Below are 12,169 nucleotides of genomic sequence, written 5' to 3' on the forward strand. Positions count from 1 at the left end.
ATGTGAGAGCAAAGAGTCTCAGAAAGCGCGGGCCTGGCCGCAGATCATACAGCTGGCCGAGGCAGGGCTGAGATGGAGCCCGGTTTAGACTAGGCCAAAGCCCACGTTGTTTCCATTCCATGTACACTGGCCCCTCTGAGGCAGAGAGAAAGAGATGACAGAGTAGGAAAAATGAAAGTACCAGACACTTGTGCAGCACACAACACATGAGCAAAGTCTGATTTATAAAAAGATGTAACAAACTTTCAAAAGATACAAAATATCATTTTCAAAACAAAGGGTGAGTGTACTTAACTGTACTCTGCTCAGAACAGAGCAAGAGGGTAATTGAAATAACCATTCATGCTATAGCAGGTTTAATGGGCCAGCAGCAGCGATAGTTGGTCGAAGGAAGCAGAGAGGAAGAGAGCGGTTCGGGTCCCTGCCCCATCAGTTTGGGTTGTTGTCCAAAGAGAAACGAGCAGTCATAGCCCGGTCACCCCGCAGCAGAGACACACCACCCTTTATACACCAAGTTCCAGCTTTCCCCTGGGAAAGAGGCAAGGAGAGGAAGAGGCAGAAAAGGAGGCTGTTTATGACAGGCGCGGGGGAGTCACTCGTAAACAACCCCACAACCCCGGGAGAAGACGAGCTTCCGGCCCTGGTGAGTCACTCCTCTCTGCTTCTTCCTTCTTCCCACCCTGCGCCTGGGCGCCTGGCTGCGCCTGGCTGCCTCAGGCTGGACCTGCCCCCTGATGGCCGGGCCCAACCTCCGCTGGCCTTGCAGCCATCCTGGGGTGAGCGGGCTGCCTGCCCCTGCCCGTGTGGTGCTGTGGGGATGAACGGGAGCTTGGGCAGGGCAGGGCCGGGCCGGGCAGGCAGGGCCTGGCCCTGAGTAGGCTCCTTCAACCCTTGCTGACCGAGGAAGCCCTGGAGGGGCCCGACCGGGGCCTGGGCCCAGCTGTGGCCCTGGTCACGCTGCAAGGCTGTTGCTGGCTGCCGGGGGGGTCAGGCCACCTTGGGCCACCCTCCCTGCCCCTTGAGATTTCATACTCTGCAGGTCTCCAGCTCACCAGGCCACTTAAGTTGGCTGATTCTGTGTCCTGGTGCCCGAGGCCTTGGCACCGGGCCTTCACCCAGGGTTAAACATTAGTAGCAGATTATCAGTCCCGGGGCCGTAGGAGGGGTGGAATTACACTTTCACCAGCGTCTCCTCTGCTGGAGCCACCAGTGCCCGCCTCTGCCAGACAATGCCCGCGGAGGAGTTTGTGGCAGGCTGGATCTCCGGTGAGACATTTTTCTTCCTTCTGTCACATCAACCCCAATTAGGGATCACTTCCTGGAGAAGGTGGGTGACAAAGGAGAAGCTGAAGCTAAAATCCCGGTGGCCCTGGACCTCCCAGAGCCTCCTGGGAGTTGCCTGTGGGGAGGAGAGGAAGGTGCGGGTGGGTGGGTGCTACTGCCCAGAGAGGAGCCAAGGTGAGCGCCCGCCCAGGCCCACCTGCAGCGCCTGCACCGCCAGCACCACTCTCTGCAGCTCGGACAGGAATTTCACCTTTGACCTCACCTGCTGTCCTGCCTTCCCCTTTGGGCCTGTGCCCTAGCTGGCAATGGGCTGCATGCCCTGAGGCGGTTGTGCTGTGGACCCAGCTCAACTTCTGGGTGACATTTCTCTTTGGGCAAAGAGACACTCCCAACCTGCTTCCCAGGGCTGTGACCTCACCCAAAGCTTCAGGACCAGCATCTGCTGTGTAGGGCAAGACCAGGAGGTGGGCCCTCCTCCCCTGGGGCCAGTGAGACTCCCCTGAGGGCCCCCAGCTCTGCACAGCTGGCTGCAGGGCAGAGCGCTAGGAGGGCAGCGCCTGGATGGAAGCCCTGCGCAGCAACTGTGAGCTGAAGGTAGGAAGGAGAAGAGCGGGCCGGGAGCAGGAGCACTAGGGCCACACGGTTAGATAAGTCAGCAAGATGCTCAGGTATCAGGTCCCGGGGCAGACACGGTGCGTCTGTGGTTGGCTCCTCCTCTCTGCATGTGCGTCCTCCAGGGAGGGCCAGGGCTCTCTCCACTGACTCCTTGTTCCCACACCTCCTTAGCCTCGCCTGGAGGAGCCTGCAAGGGGATCAGCTGGCATTTCTTTGGAGCCTGGCAGGAAGGCCCCCCTTCCTCCTACCTGAATCCCGCTCCCCTCTGGGCAGACTTGCTTCCTTAGCCTGGCCCAAGGAGCCTCACTCATGGTACATTTTTGTCACCACAGGAGCTCTGGGCTTGGTCCTGGGACACCCCTTTGACACTGTAAAGGTGAGTCTAGGGGAGGCACCCAAGGAATGAAAGGCGTTGCCTGAACCAGACATCAGGGTGCCCTGAGGGCAGGGCCTGGCTGACGGAGGCTCTTCCCATGTCTCTTTCCTGGCTGGCATCCCACTCAGGGGGGCAGAGGGATGAGCTGGCTGGATGCCCAGCCTACCACCCTGCTCTGTCCTCCCTGTCCAGGTGCGGCTGCAGACCCAGACCACATACCAGGGCATTATTGATTGTATGGTCAAGACTTACCGCCATGAGTCGGTGGGTGGCCTGCTTCTTCAAGGTTTTGGGGTGGGAGCCCTCTGGGCAGTTGGTGCCAGCTTTATTCTTCCACGACAAGGCTCTGCCCTGGAAGAGAGAAAGGAGACCCGAGTCTGAGCCACTGGGGGGCTGAGTGGTAGCTTAGTGCCCCAAAGGTGGAGTTGAGGCCGTCCCCAGCCTTAGCCTGCCTCCACCTCCCTGCAGCCAGAGTGATTTCCAGCCAGCAGAAGCCCTGCCAGGACTGGAAAGGGCAAAGGTGAGGCCTCTAAATCCCCCATCCCCTTGCCTAGCATCCCCGTGTCTCTCTGCAGCTCCTGGGCTTCTTCAAGGGAATGAGCTTCCCCATCGTGAGCATAGCTGTGGTCAACTCTGTCCTGTTCGGGGTCTACAGCAATGCCCTGCTGGCCCTGACAGCAACCTCCCACCAGGAGCGGAGGGCCCAGGCGCCCAGTTACACACACGTCTTCATAGCTGGCTGCACCGGGGGGTTCCTGCAGGTGAGGGGGCGTTGTGGGGGCACGTGCACACAGGGGCAAGTGCGCGCGCGCGCGCGCACACACACACACACACACACACACACACACACACACACGGGTGCAGTGATGGTCAGTTCACTCCTTTCCCTCCCAGCCCCCTGTGGCGACCCACAGATGCAGACCCCAGGCCCTGCTAAGGGGAACACGGGGAGCTGTGGGGAAATGGCCTGCTCCCTGTGACCTGGCCTGGCTGAATCTGGATGGGACAGTCATGGAGAACAGAGTGGGCAAAAGGTAGGGAGACCTGGGATGGTGGGGAGACAGTGCCAAGGGGACATCATGGAGAAGCAGTTGGTGCCCCAGTCTGGGGCGACAGGGCTTGCCCACCTTTGGAGGGGTCTGCCAGCCTCCAGCTGTGGGAAGACCTCTCTCCAAGATGACCTTTCACCCTGGAGAACGGACAGTCCCCACAGAGCTCTGAGTCCAGCTCCTCCTGTCCTGCCATGGTCCTGTCCCCTCCCCCAGCCCTGCCCCGCTCAGCCCCTCTGCCTGGTGGCTGCGATCTATAAGCGTCACCCGGAGGGCCAGGGGCCCATCCACAGATACTGCTGGTAGAGGTCCAGAGTGTTAATCATTAAGTGACTCTAATCATTGGGTTTTGGTCTTTGTTCTCAGCACTTAAGTACCAGGCTTTTGAGGAGGGGGTGGAGGAAAGAGGCCTCCAGGCAGCAGGACCAACTTCGGCTAAATGGGAGGCCTGAGCATAGAGGCAGAGGGCGTGCACCCAGTTCCTCCCCACACCCTAGCCAGGGCCTTAGGTCACCGTCTACTCGACACCTGCCCTGATGCTCCTAACACTTCTCAGGGCTGAGAGCGAGGACACGGGAGAGGGTCAGGGGCTCACTGAGTGAATTAATGATTCACGAGACCCGAAGTCCTAGCTTTTTTCCTACCCCTTATGCGGGGTTCATGCTTGCATGTTTCCCAAGCCCTGAGACCCGCACCCCCAAAAAACAAAGAAGAGGATGAGCCCCCAGGCCAAGTGGCCTGATTTAGGCTCAGCCAGGCCCAGCTCCTCAGTCTCTCCCCTCCAGCTCTTCGGAAAGCAGAACAGATGGCAGAACTGGGATCACTCACTGATGGGGATGGGGTCCAGGGACCAACTGGAGCCCAGGTTTGCCATCACGCCCGGGTCTTGGAGTGGAAAATGTATTTGAGTGTGGAAAAGAGGAGGAAGAAGTGGGGAGTGACCCTGGTTAGCACTGGGCAGGGAATGGCAACCTCAGATGTGCACAAAAGTTACTTTTGACTAGGCTAAGGCTGCCACGGTCAAACTGAGCAGCAATGTCTGAGGTCCCCACTGCCCTGTGGGCACAGGATGGGGAGGGGAGGGGCCCTAGCCCACCTCTGCCTGCCCCTGCCTTTGGCCCAGCCACTTCCTCACCCCCAGGAGCCCAGGGCTTAGGACCCCACCCCTGGAGAATCCCTCAGCTCAGCACTGCTCTGGAGGGTGACATTAGGGTGAAATCTCACAGGGAGGGACCCCAGCCCCCTGGCCTTCCTGCAAGGGAGGAAGTAAGCAAACTGTCACCCTCTAAATATCATCGCCAGAGCCAGCCGCAAGACTTTTCTGCCATCAGCCATCTCCAGGGCTGAGGAATTGAGCTTGTGTACCTCCCATGAAAGAACGAAACGAACAAAAAACACATAAGCCCATAAATGATACGCCAACCTCAGTTTGGACCTCAATTCTCACCTGAACTTTCACAGCTGATCTTGACCTAGCTGCATCCCTGACCCACACTCTAGCCCCTCCCCTCAACCTCCCTCCACATCTCCCAGCACCAATATGACCCCAAATCCCTGTGCCCCTGGCCTCAGCCAAGTGATAAGAGTTCAGGGACCCGCAGATCCCACGCTGTCACCCACCTTCTGTTGGGACAATAGTACTCGGGGTTTGCAAGATGTACTTCCCTACCCAGGGGCCTCTGAGAGGTGTCCTGCAGGAGGTGAGGGAGGGAGAATCTATGAAGTTGAGTCCCCAGCACAATCGAGGTGACCTCCTTAACCCTGGGGAGGGTCAGTTCTCTGCTGTTACGTGGCACAGACTGAATCCTTTCTTCAAGGCAACGTGTCCATGTGAGTACCCTTAAGTTCAGCTGAAGGGTGGGGCGGTGCCGCTGGCTGTCAGGGGCCTGATGCTAAGGGGGGGCCCTGGCCCATTCCCACTGCGAGTGCAGGAGGCTGAGAGCTGGCAGTGGGAGCCACCAAGGTCCTGAAGGAAGACGCTGCCCTCTCTGCCCCTGCCCTCCTCCTGTCAAAATGAGAGGAAGGGACTGTTCCTGCCAAAGTCCCACCTGGGTCCTTCCTGCTTCCTTCCCTACAGGCCTACTGCTTGGCTCCTTTTGACCTCATCAAAGTCCGGCTACAAAACCAGACAGAACCCAGGGCTCAGCCAGGGAGCCCCCCGCCCCGGTACCGGGGCCCCGTGCACTGTGCAGCCTCCATCTTCCAGGCTGAGGGTCCCCGGGGTCTGTTCCGGGGAGCCTGGGCCCTGACGCTGAGGGACACCCCCACCCTGGGAATCTATTTTGTCACCTACGAATGGCTCTGTCACCAATCCACACCGGATGGCCAGAACCCCAGTAAGTGAAGTGGCGTGAGAGGGTGAAGGACCGAGAGGAGTCAGGGAGGGGAGCTGGCCTGTGTCTGGAGGGAGGGGAGGGAGACTATGGATGGGGAAGTTTGCTTTGTTCCCCAGTGTGACTCCCGCCCTGGGCTTCCTCTACCCCAGGCTCAGCCACAGTGCTGGTGGCTGGGGGTTTTGCTGGCATCACCTCCTGGGTCACAGCCACCCCCTTAGACGTGATCAAGTCCCGGATGCAGATGGCCGGGCTGGAGCAGAGGGCGTACCGGGGGCTGCTGGACTGCATGGTAAGCAGCGTCCGGCAGGAAGGACTGGGGGTCTTCTTCCGAGGGCTCACCATCAACAGTGCCCGTGCCTTTCCGGTCAACGCTGTCACCTTCCTCAGCTATGAGTACCTCCTCCACTCCTGGGGATGAGCCTGGGCAGGCCAGCTGGCAGCCCCCCAGCGAGACCACCGCCCAACTAACTGCCCAGATTGGAGGCCAAGTTGAAAGCACCAGCTTGTGATGCTGATTCAAGAAGCTGAACTTTCTTTACCAAGGCCCCTCCAACTCACAGACAGGGCTGGGGAGACAGCGTGGGGAGCAGGAGGCCAGGGGTCCTGGACTCTGCCCAGAATCTAAGGCTGGCCTTGGCCTCCCAGCTACACACACCTTGATTCTTTTGCTTCCTGAGTCTGTGAAGTAAACTTACAGCCAGTGGTGCTGGTGACATTCCATCCCTACCCCTGTGACTCCACCCCTGTAAGAGCTCTCAGCGCCTCCACTTGGCTGCCTGAGCTAACCACCTCCCTGGATTCCAGTGATGACATCCTCACCTGCCTCCCACCTCACCTCCTTTCAAGCCTCTCCCCTCAGGACTTGAGAGTAGCCCTTAGTCTCCTCTCATCCAGAATCTTCTTCAGTAGCTCCCATCACCTTCAGGAAAAAGTCCAAACTCCCCTCTTCCCAGGCCCTCCTTACCCACCAGCTTTCCTCTTCCTGGGTCCCTAGCGGCAGCCCAGTCCTGCTTGAGGTCCACAATGGGCAGGGCCTGCAGGGTGACTCCATCACCTGGCGGGCTGAGCCCGCTCTGACCCAGGCTGAGTGCTGTCTCCTGAAGTCCTCCCTCTGCTGGCCTCCGCCTGCCTGGAACTGACTTTGGGGTTTGCAGACCTCTCTGCTCTCCCGTGTGCCTTGATCATAGCCTTCACCTGTGCTTAATCGTGGTTGTGTGTTTGCTTCTCAGCTCCCCAGTTAGACTGGGCACTCCTTGAGGTCAGGGGTCATGTCGTACTTCTGACTGTTTCCCAGCACTGAGCCTGATGCTTGAAGCAACTCAACAAGTGCCCGTTAAGTGAAGCGCACTCCGGACCTCCGCCCCCGACTCCAACCTCCGCACCTGCTTCCTTGGTCCTGACCCCCACCCCTCCCTGAGCTGTCTGCTGCCCAGGCCCCTCCCGGGTGGTCTCCAGTGGAGCAGTGTCTGCCTCACCCACTCCCATCTCTGGTACTGGTTTTCTTTACCTATCTCAATCACTAAGTGGGAATTGAAAACTGGCTGAAAGGGTTCACTTAATTGGTAATAAAGTGAGCAGATTTGTATCCACTAATGTCCTGATTTGGTCTGAGATCAACCGGGGCCCCCTCATGGTGACCTGATCCCTGGAATTCCTGCCACTTTCTGGGGCTCCCTACAGAAACAAGCACAGTATTATCACAGTTTACAGAGGAGGTGGCCTTGGCTCAGGGACAGTATGTAACCAGTCCCAGGTCACGCGGCTGGTATCCCACAGCTTGTCTGGGCACATCCGAGCCTCCACCTCCAGAGCCGGTTACTCTGCCACTCCTGCTGTACCTGGGGCTTGTGACGGTCTCCCATGAGTCACCTAAGTTCACACTCACCTCAGCTCGACCTATGGCACCAGATTCCCCCTGTGCTCCTTGGAGCTCTTGTTTACTGGGTGGTGTGCCACAGATGGCAGGTGGTACCCTAAATCCTCCCCTCCTCCATCGTCATAGCGTGGCTGCAGGGCACCTTGGTCACTGAGCAAGGCTATGTTCCCCTCGATGGGGACTTGCGCTTGGGTTCTTGCTAGAGAAATGTGAGCAGAAGTGATGTGTGCAAATTGCCCATCACTTGCTTGAAAGAAGATTCCTCACTGTTGGCTGAAAATGGTGGCCCTGGGGGTCATCACTGAGGATCCAGGAGGCGTCTGGAACCTAGGGACTCTGGGAGCACAGCCCACCTGCCCACCTGCTGGACATTCTGGCATCTCTTTAGCTTTCACCCAAAATAACATTGTAGGTAAGGGTCTGCATGTTTCGAGGTCAGGGGCGACCTCAGCGTGGTCTGTGGAGCAGCAGGAGCATTAGTACTTCCTGGAGGGGGTCAAAAATGCAGAATCCCAGGCCTCTCCCCAGACTGACAGAATCAAAATCCCTGAGGGTGGGGCCCAGGAATCTGTGTCGTACAAAGCTCTCCCTGTGACATTTACACACACTAAAGTTTAAGAACTGTGTTCTGGATGTTTCTAACAGCAGAAATGCACTGCCTGTTCAAGCTCAGAAAGTTGTGAATCTGGTGGCAGTGACTTGAACTCCTAGTTCTGTGGCCTCCACTCCTGCAGATTCAGGAAGCCTGTGTTCCTGGTGTGGAAAAGCAGAGTCTGTCTGAGACAGTCATTGCCATTTCTGTGCCCCAGTTTCTGCTGAGATCCCTTCCTACTGGTCAGTCTGGGAGCCCCAGTGGCCAGTCCAGGGCCACCACAGTGCCAGAGATTTTCAGGTTGGACACAGCAGTGTCAGGAAGCAGTCACTGGAACCCCTGAGGTTGGGGGAGTCAGTGGCTGGCTCAAAGGGAGTAAACAGTGTGCATGTGAAAGAGGAGGCGGTTCTAATAAACAGGGCAAGGAAAGAGCAGGAGGTCAGAGTGGTCCTCTGTAGTTTGTCATTTCTCACCACATCACCAGTTACAAAGAGAATAAAATTAAAAAGTCCGTTTATGGTTTTGTTTTAAGGAAATCCTTTTTGGGGGCAGTAATTATGCCTGTCAACCTGCCTTTGCACAGCTGTGCATGGGTTTCTGTTTCCTGCTCCTCATTAGAACCAGAAAGAGAGGCAGGCCTCCCTCGGGCCCTGCAGTCCCAGCTCGGGGTTCCTTCCATTGGCCCAAGGCCAGGGCTGCTGGCTGGGCCGGGAGTACGGTGCTGCAGTGAGGTGAGGGTTAAGCACGGCGTGGTTAGTGAGAAAACAACTCACTCCTCTTGGAAAGGAGGGTGGAAACAAAAACAAAGATCAGGCAGGAAATGGCTGAAGATATTTTAAAAAGGCAGATGTTTTTATGTCACAGGGTCTCAGAAAATGCATGTTAAATTCCTTAGGGAATTAACAGATGTTATTAGAGGTCGTCATTATTTGAGACTTATTTAGATAAAAGGAGTCCCTAAGAACTAGGAGAGAGTAAATGAACCTGCTTTGAGGTTAAAAACGGGGATGGTGTCTGAGGGTCACATGTAAAGGGTTTATAAGTTGGGCAGACATGTTAACTAGTGTCTCATTGGACTAGCGTTGTCAAATGTCATACCTATGTTTACAGCACTGATCACAGTCAGAGAAATAGCAAGAGACTAGTTTATGTGTATAGTGACACTCCAGCTACATGTGCAGGTAAAGGGGGAAATGCCATCACCTTTGGATGATTCTGGCTTAAATCACTTTTGCCAAACTCACTAAACCAAGAGGACTCACTCTATTTTTTTTTTTAGCTTATTATTTTTAAAAATTGTAGTATAGTCAGTTTACAATGTTGTAAATAAATTTCTGTCATTTGGGGTTTTTTGGGGGGAGTAGGGGGGTGGAGGAGTCACTTTTAATTGGTATCTCTGGTCTGACCCCTTCCTGAGCTCCAGGCCCACACCACCAGTGTCCCTGATCACGGATCCTTGAGAATCCCAAAGAATCCCCAAGTCTCCCTGAGGCCAGCCGTCTCAGAGTAGCCCTTCTCTCTTTCTCCCACTTCAGCAGGAGTCCCCAGCACCTGTTAATCCTGCTTCTAAAGTTTTCTAGGACTTACTCTCTCTTTTCCAATCTTAATATCACAGCCCTGGTCCTGTCTGGAATCCCGACAAATAACTCAACTTTTCAAATGCAATCTGATCAGGTCACTCTCTTCCTCTTGTTCCCCTCGATGGCTTCCCACTGCTCTGAGGAATCAGGGCAGTTTCCTTCCCACAGCCTCCAAAGTGCTTGGACATTCTTAGAACCTCTCTTGGTTCCTTAAATATATCGGCCCCCCACACCCCACAGGACATTCACACATGTTATTCTCACTGCCTGTGTGCCTCCTGTCTCTCAGTTCATCACTTCCTTAGTGAAACTTTCCTTAGCCCCTCTGTCTAGGTCCGGTTCCTTTGACTTATGCCAGAGATTTAGAATCACTTGGAGGGCTTGCTAAAATACAGATTCTTGGGCCCCACTTCAGCTTCTCATTCAGTAGGTTTGGGAAGGGTCTCAGAACCTGTGTTTCAGTACATTCCCAGATGCTGCTGGTGCCGGCCACAGTTCAAGAACCACTGGCTTGTGCTTTCATGTCATTTCCCCCTTCCAGTCTGTAATCACATCCTTTCATCTGTGTGACTCTTTGATTATAATTGTCTCTCTAAACTATGGGCTCCATGAAGCAGAGACCTTGGCTCTTTTGCTCATCAAAACTCTAGCTGGCATACAGAAGCACTCAATAAATAGTTGTTGAAAGAATGAATGAATGAATGGATGAATGAAAACTAGTCTTCCCGACTTCCCCACTGGCAGGCTGGTGCTCTAGATTTTTTCTTTTTTAATGGAGGTACTGAGGATTGAACCCAGGACCTTGTGCATGTTAAGCATGCACTACCACCCCCGGGCTCTAGATTTTACGTAGAGCCCTCCCTATGATAAAACAACTTGATTCCAGATCCATTATAACAAACATGACTTTGAAACCATTGCTAACTTTGCAAGGAGTAAGAGAATTTCCCAAAGACACCTTCAAAACAAGGATGTGAGTGTAAAGCATGTGTTGGAACTGTGTTGCTTTTGGGGCAAATGCTAACACTGCAACCTTAAAAATTAAGGAAACACACAGAACAGAAGACTAGACTTTGGCACAGTCAGGGAGCAGAACTCATAAATTAAGTCAAGATCCTAGAAGGGGCTACCCCTTAGTGAAAGAGTAGACCAGAAAGCCTCCACCCACCAGTAAAGAGAACCTTCAAAGAAACCTGCCTCCCCTGTGGGGGGAAAAATTAAGAATAAGATGAGCCCCCTGTGAACCAGGAACCATGGTACCTGCTGCTAGACTATCCTTCAGGTCTTGGACACCTTGTTTCCAAAAATTGATTTATCATGATGGTAGTGCCCCCTTGTGCCTAGCTGGAGTAACTACAGGTTCTTCTAGAGGAGAGGCCCCAAACCAGGATCTTCAGGTTTTCCAGGGATTAAATGTAACCAATAAAAAAATTTCCAAGACAAAGATTACCAGACCCCCAAGGAAAAAAGCCACCATGAATCAAGGCATTAAGAGAAACAAAAGCAACAGATTTAGCCCCCCAAGGATTTCAGAAACTAGATTTATCAGGTACAGAATATAAAAAAAAACCATGCATGAAATGTCTAAATATACAAAGGAGTTAAAAGAGAAGAAACAAGAGAGTATAAAAATGATTATGCATATTTGGGGAAAAAAAAGAATTGTCACAGCTGAAGAGAACTGGAAGGCGGATGGGGAGAAATTACTCAGAGAGCAATGCAGGGATATAAGAAGATGCGGAACCAACCTTTCTGCCTTGGGCCCTCTGGGTCCTGTTCACCATCTCTTCAAGATTGATGCTTATGATGAATATAACAACAACAATACTAACAATATCTAACATACATACGTAGTGCTTAAAATAGTACCTGACAAGTAGTAAACATTTTGTAAACATTCATTTGTTTAATCCTCACAACTGACCTGTATTGCTTCTCCTGCTAGTTTGTGAGCATTTTAGGAACAGGGACTGCATCTAATTCATCTTTGCTGCCCTGGAGCCTCCTATGCCTCCTGGACAGAGAGGCTTGTAAATAAACTGAAATAATGCACATAGTTTCTTTGCGTGCCCTCCCTACCCCTCATTACTTTGCATGTGGCAACACTTGCAAACTCAGATAGGACTGCCTGACCTTGACACAAAATTAGGTCTGTCAGGAATAGCAGACGTCCTCTTTGCTACACCTCACTCCTTCACACCTTACGGCCCATCCATGAGGAAGTCGCACCAACCACAGTAGCTTCCTAACTTACTTAGTTGTCCGGTTTATACCTTTGCTCCTCATCTCCCTGTATGTTCTTCACACAGCAACTAGGATTCGATTTTTAAAACATAAAACATACCACATTCCTCCTTTGTCTACATATCTCCCCCCTCCCCTCCCTCCAAAAGAAACTTCCTGTCTTGCTTACAATGAAATTTAAATGCTGCCCAGTCAAAGGCTCCTACCCACCTCTCTA

The 12,169-nt window shown here is 53.8% G+C and overlaps 1 protein-coding gene across 7 annotated transcripts; it reads left to right on the forward strand.

Annotated features, from left to right (window-relative positions):
• Positions 1-376: 376 nt before the first annotated feature.
• Positions 377-7,249, forward strand: SLC25A45 (solute carrier family 25 member 45). 7 transcript variants are annotated; one of them, XM_010996005.3, is made up of 7 exons: positions 661-1,266; positions 2,232-2,275; positions 2,468-2,539; positions 2,851-3,036; positions 5,402-5,660; positions 5,810-5,949; positions 6,890-7,249. In XM_010996005.3, exons 1-7 carry the CDS (start codon positions 1,230-1,232, stop codon positions 6,899-6,901), a joined length of 750 nt encoding a protein of 249 aa, XP_010994307.1. In that variant the 5' UTR covers positions 661-1,229; the 3' UTR covers positions 6,902-7,249. The 7 variants fall into 7 exon arrangements, with proteins under 7 accessions (XP_064348206.1, XP_010994310.1, XP_010994305.1 ...); XM_010996008.3 differs by lacking the exon at positions 661-1,266 and adding an exon at positions 623-643 and having other exon boundaries at positions 5,810-7,249; XM_010996003.3 differs by having other exon boundaries at positions 660-1,266; positions 5,810-7,249.
• The last annotated feature ends 4,920 nt before the right edge of the window (positions 7,250-12,169 follow it).

The sequence above is a fragment of the Camelus dromedarius genome, chromosome 12, assembly GCF_036321535.1.
Source record: "Camelus dromedarius isolate mCamDro1 chromosome 12, mCamDro1.pat, whole genome shotgun sequence".
Classification (NCBI taxonomy): Eukaryota; Metazoa; Chordata; class Mammalia; order Artiodactyla; family Camelidae; genus Camelus; species Camelus dromedarius.

Coding starts and splice junctions, on each gene's coding strand:
- SLC25A45 (XM_010996003.3), top strand. CDS start 1,230: ATGCCCGCGGAGGAGTTTGTGGCAGGCTGGATCTCCG. Junction 2,276..2,467: donor ACCCCTTTGACACTGTAAAG/GTGAGTCTAGGG, acceptor CTCCCTGTCCAG/GTGCGGCTGCAGACCCAGAC. Junction 3,037..5,401: donor GCACCGGGGGGTTCCTGCAG/GTGAGGGGGCGT, acceptor CCTTCCCTACAG/GCCTACTGCTTGGCTCCTTT.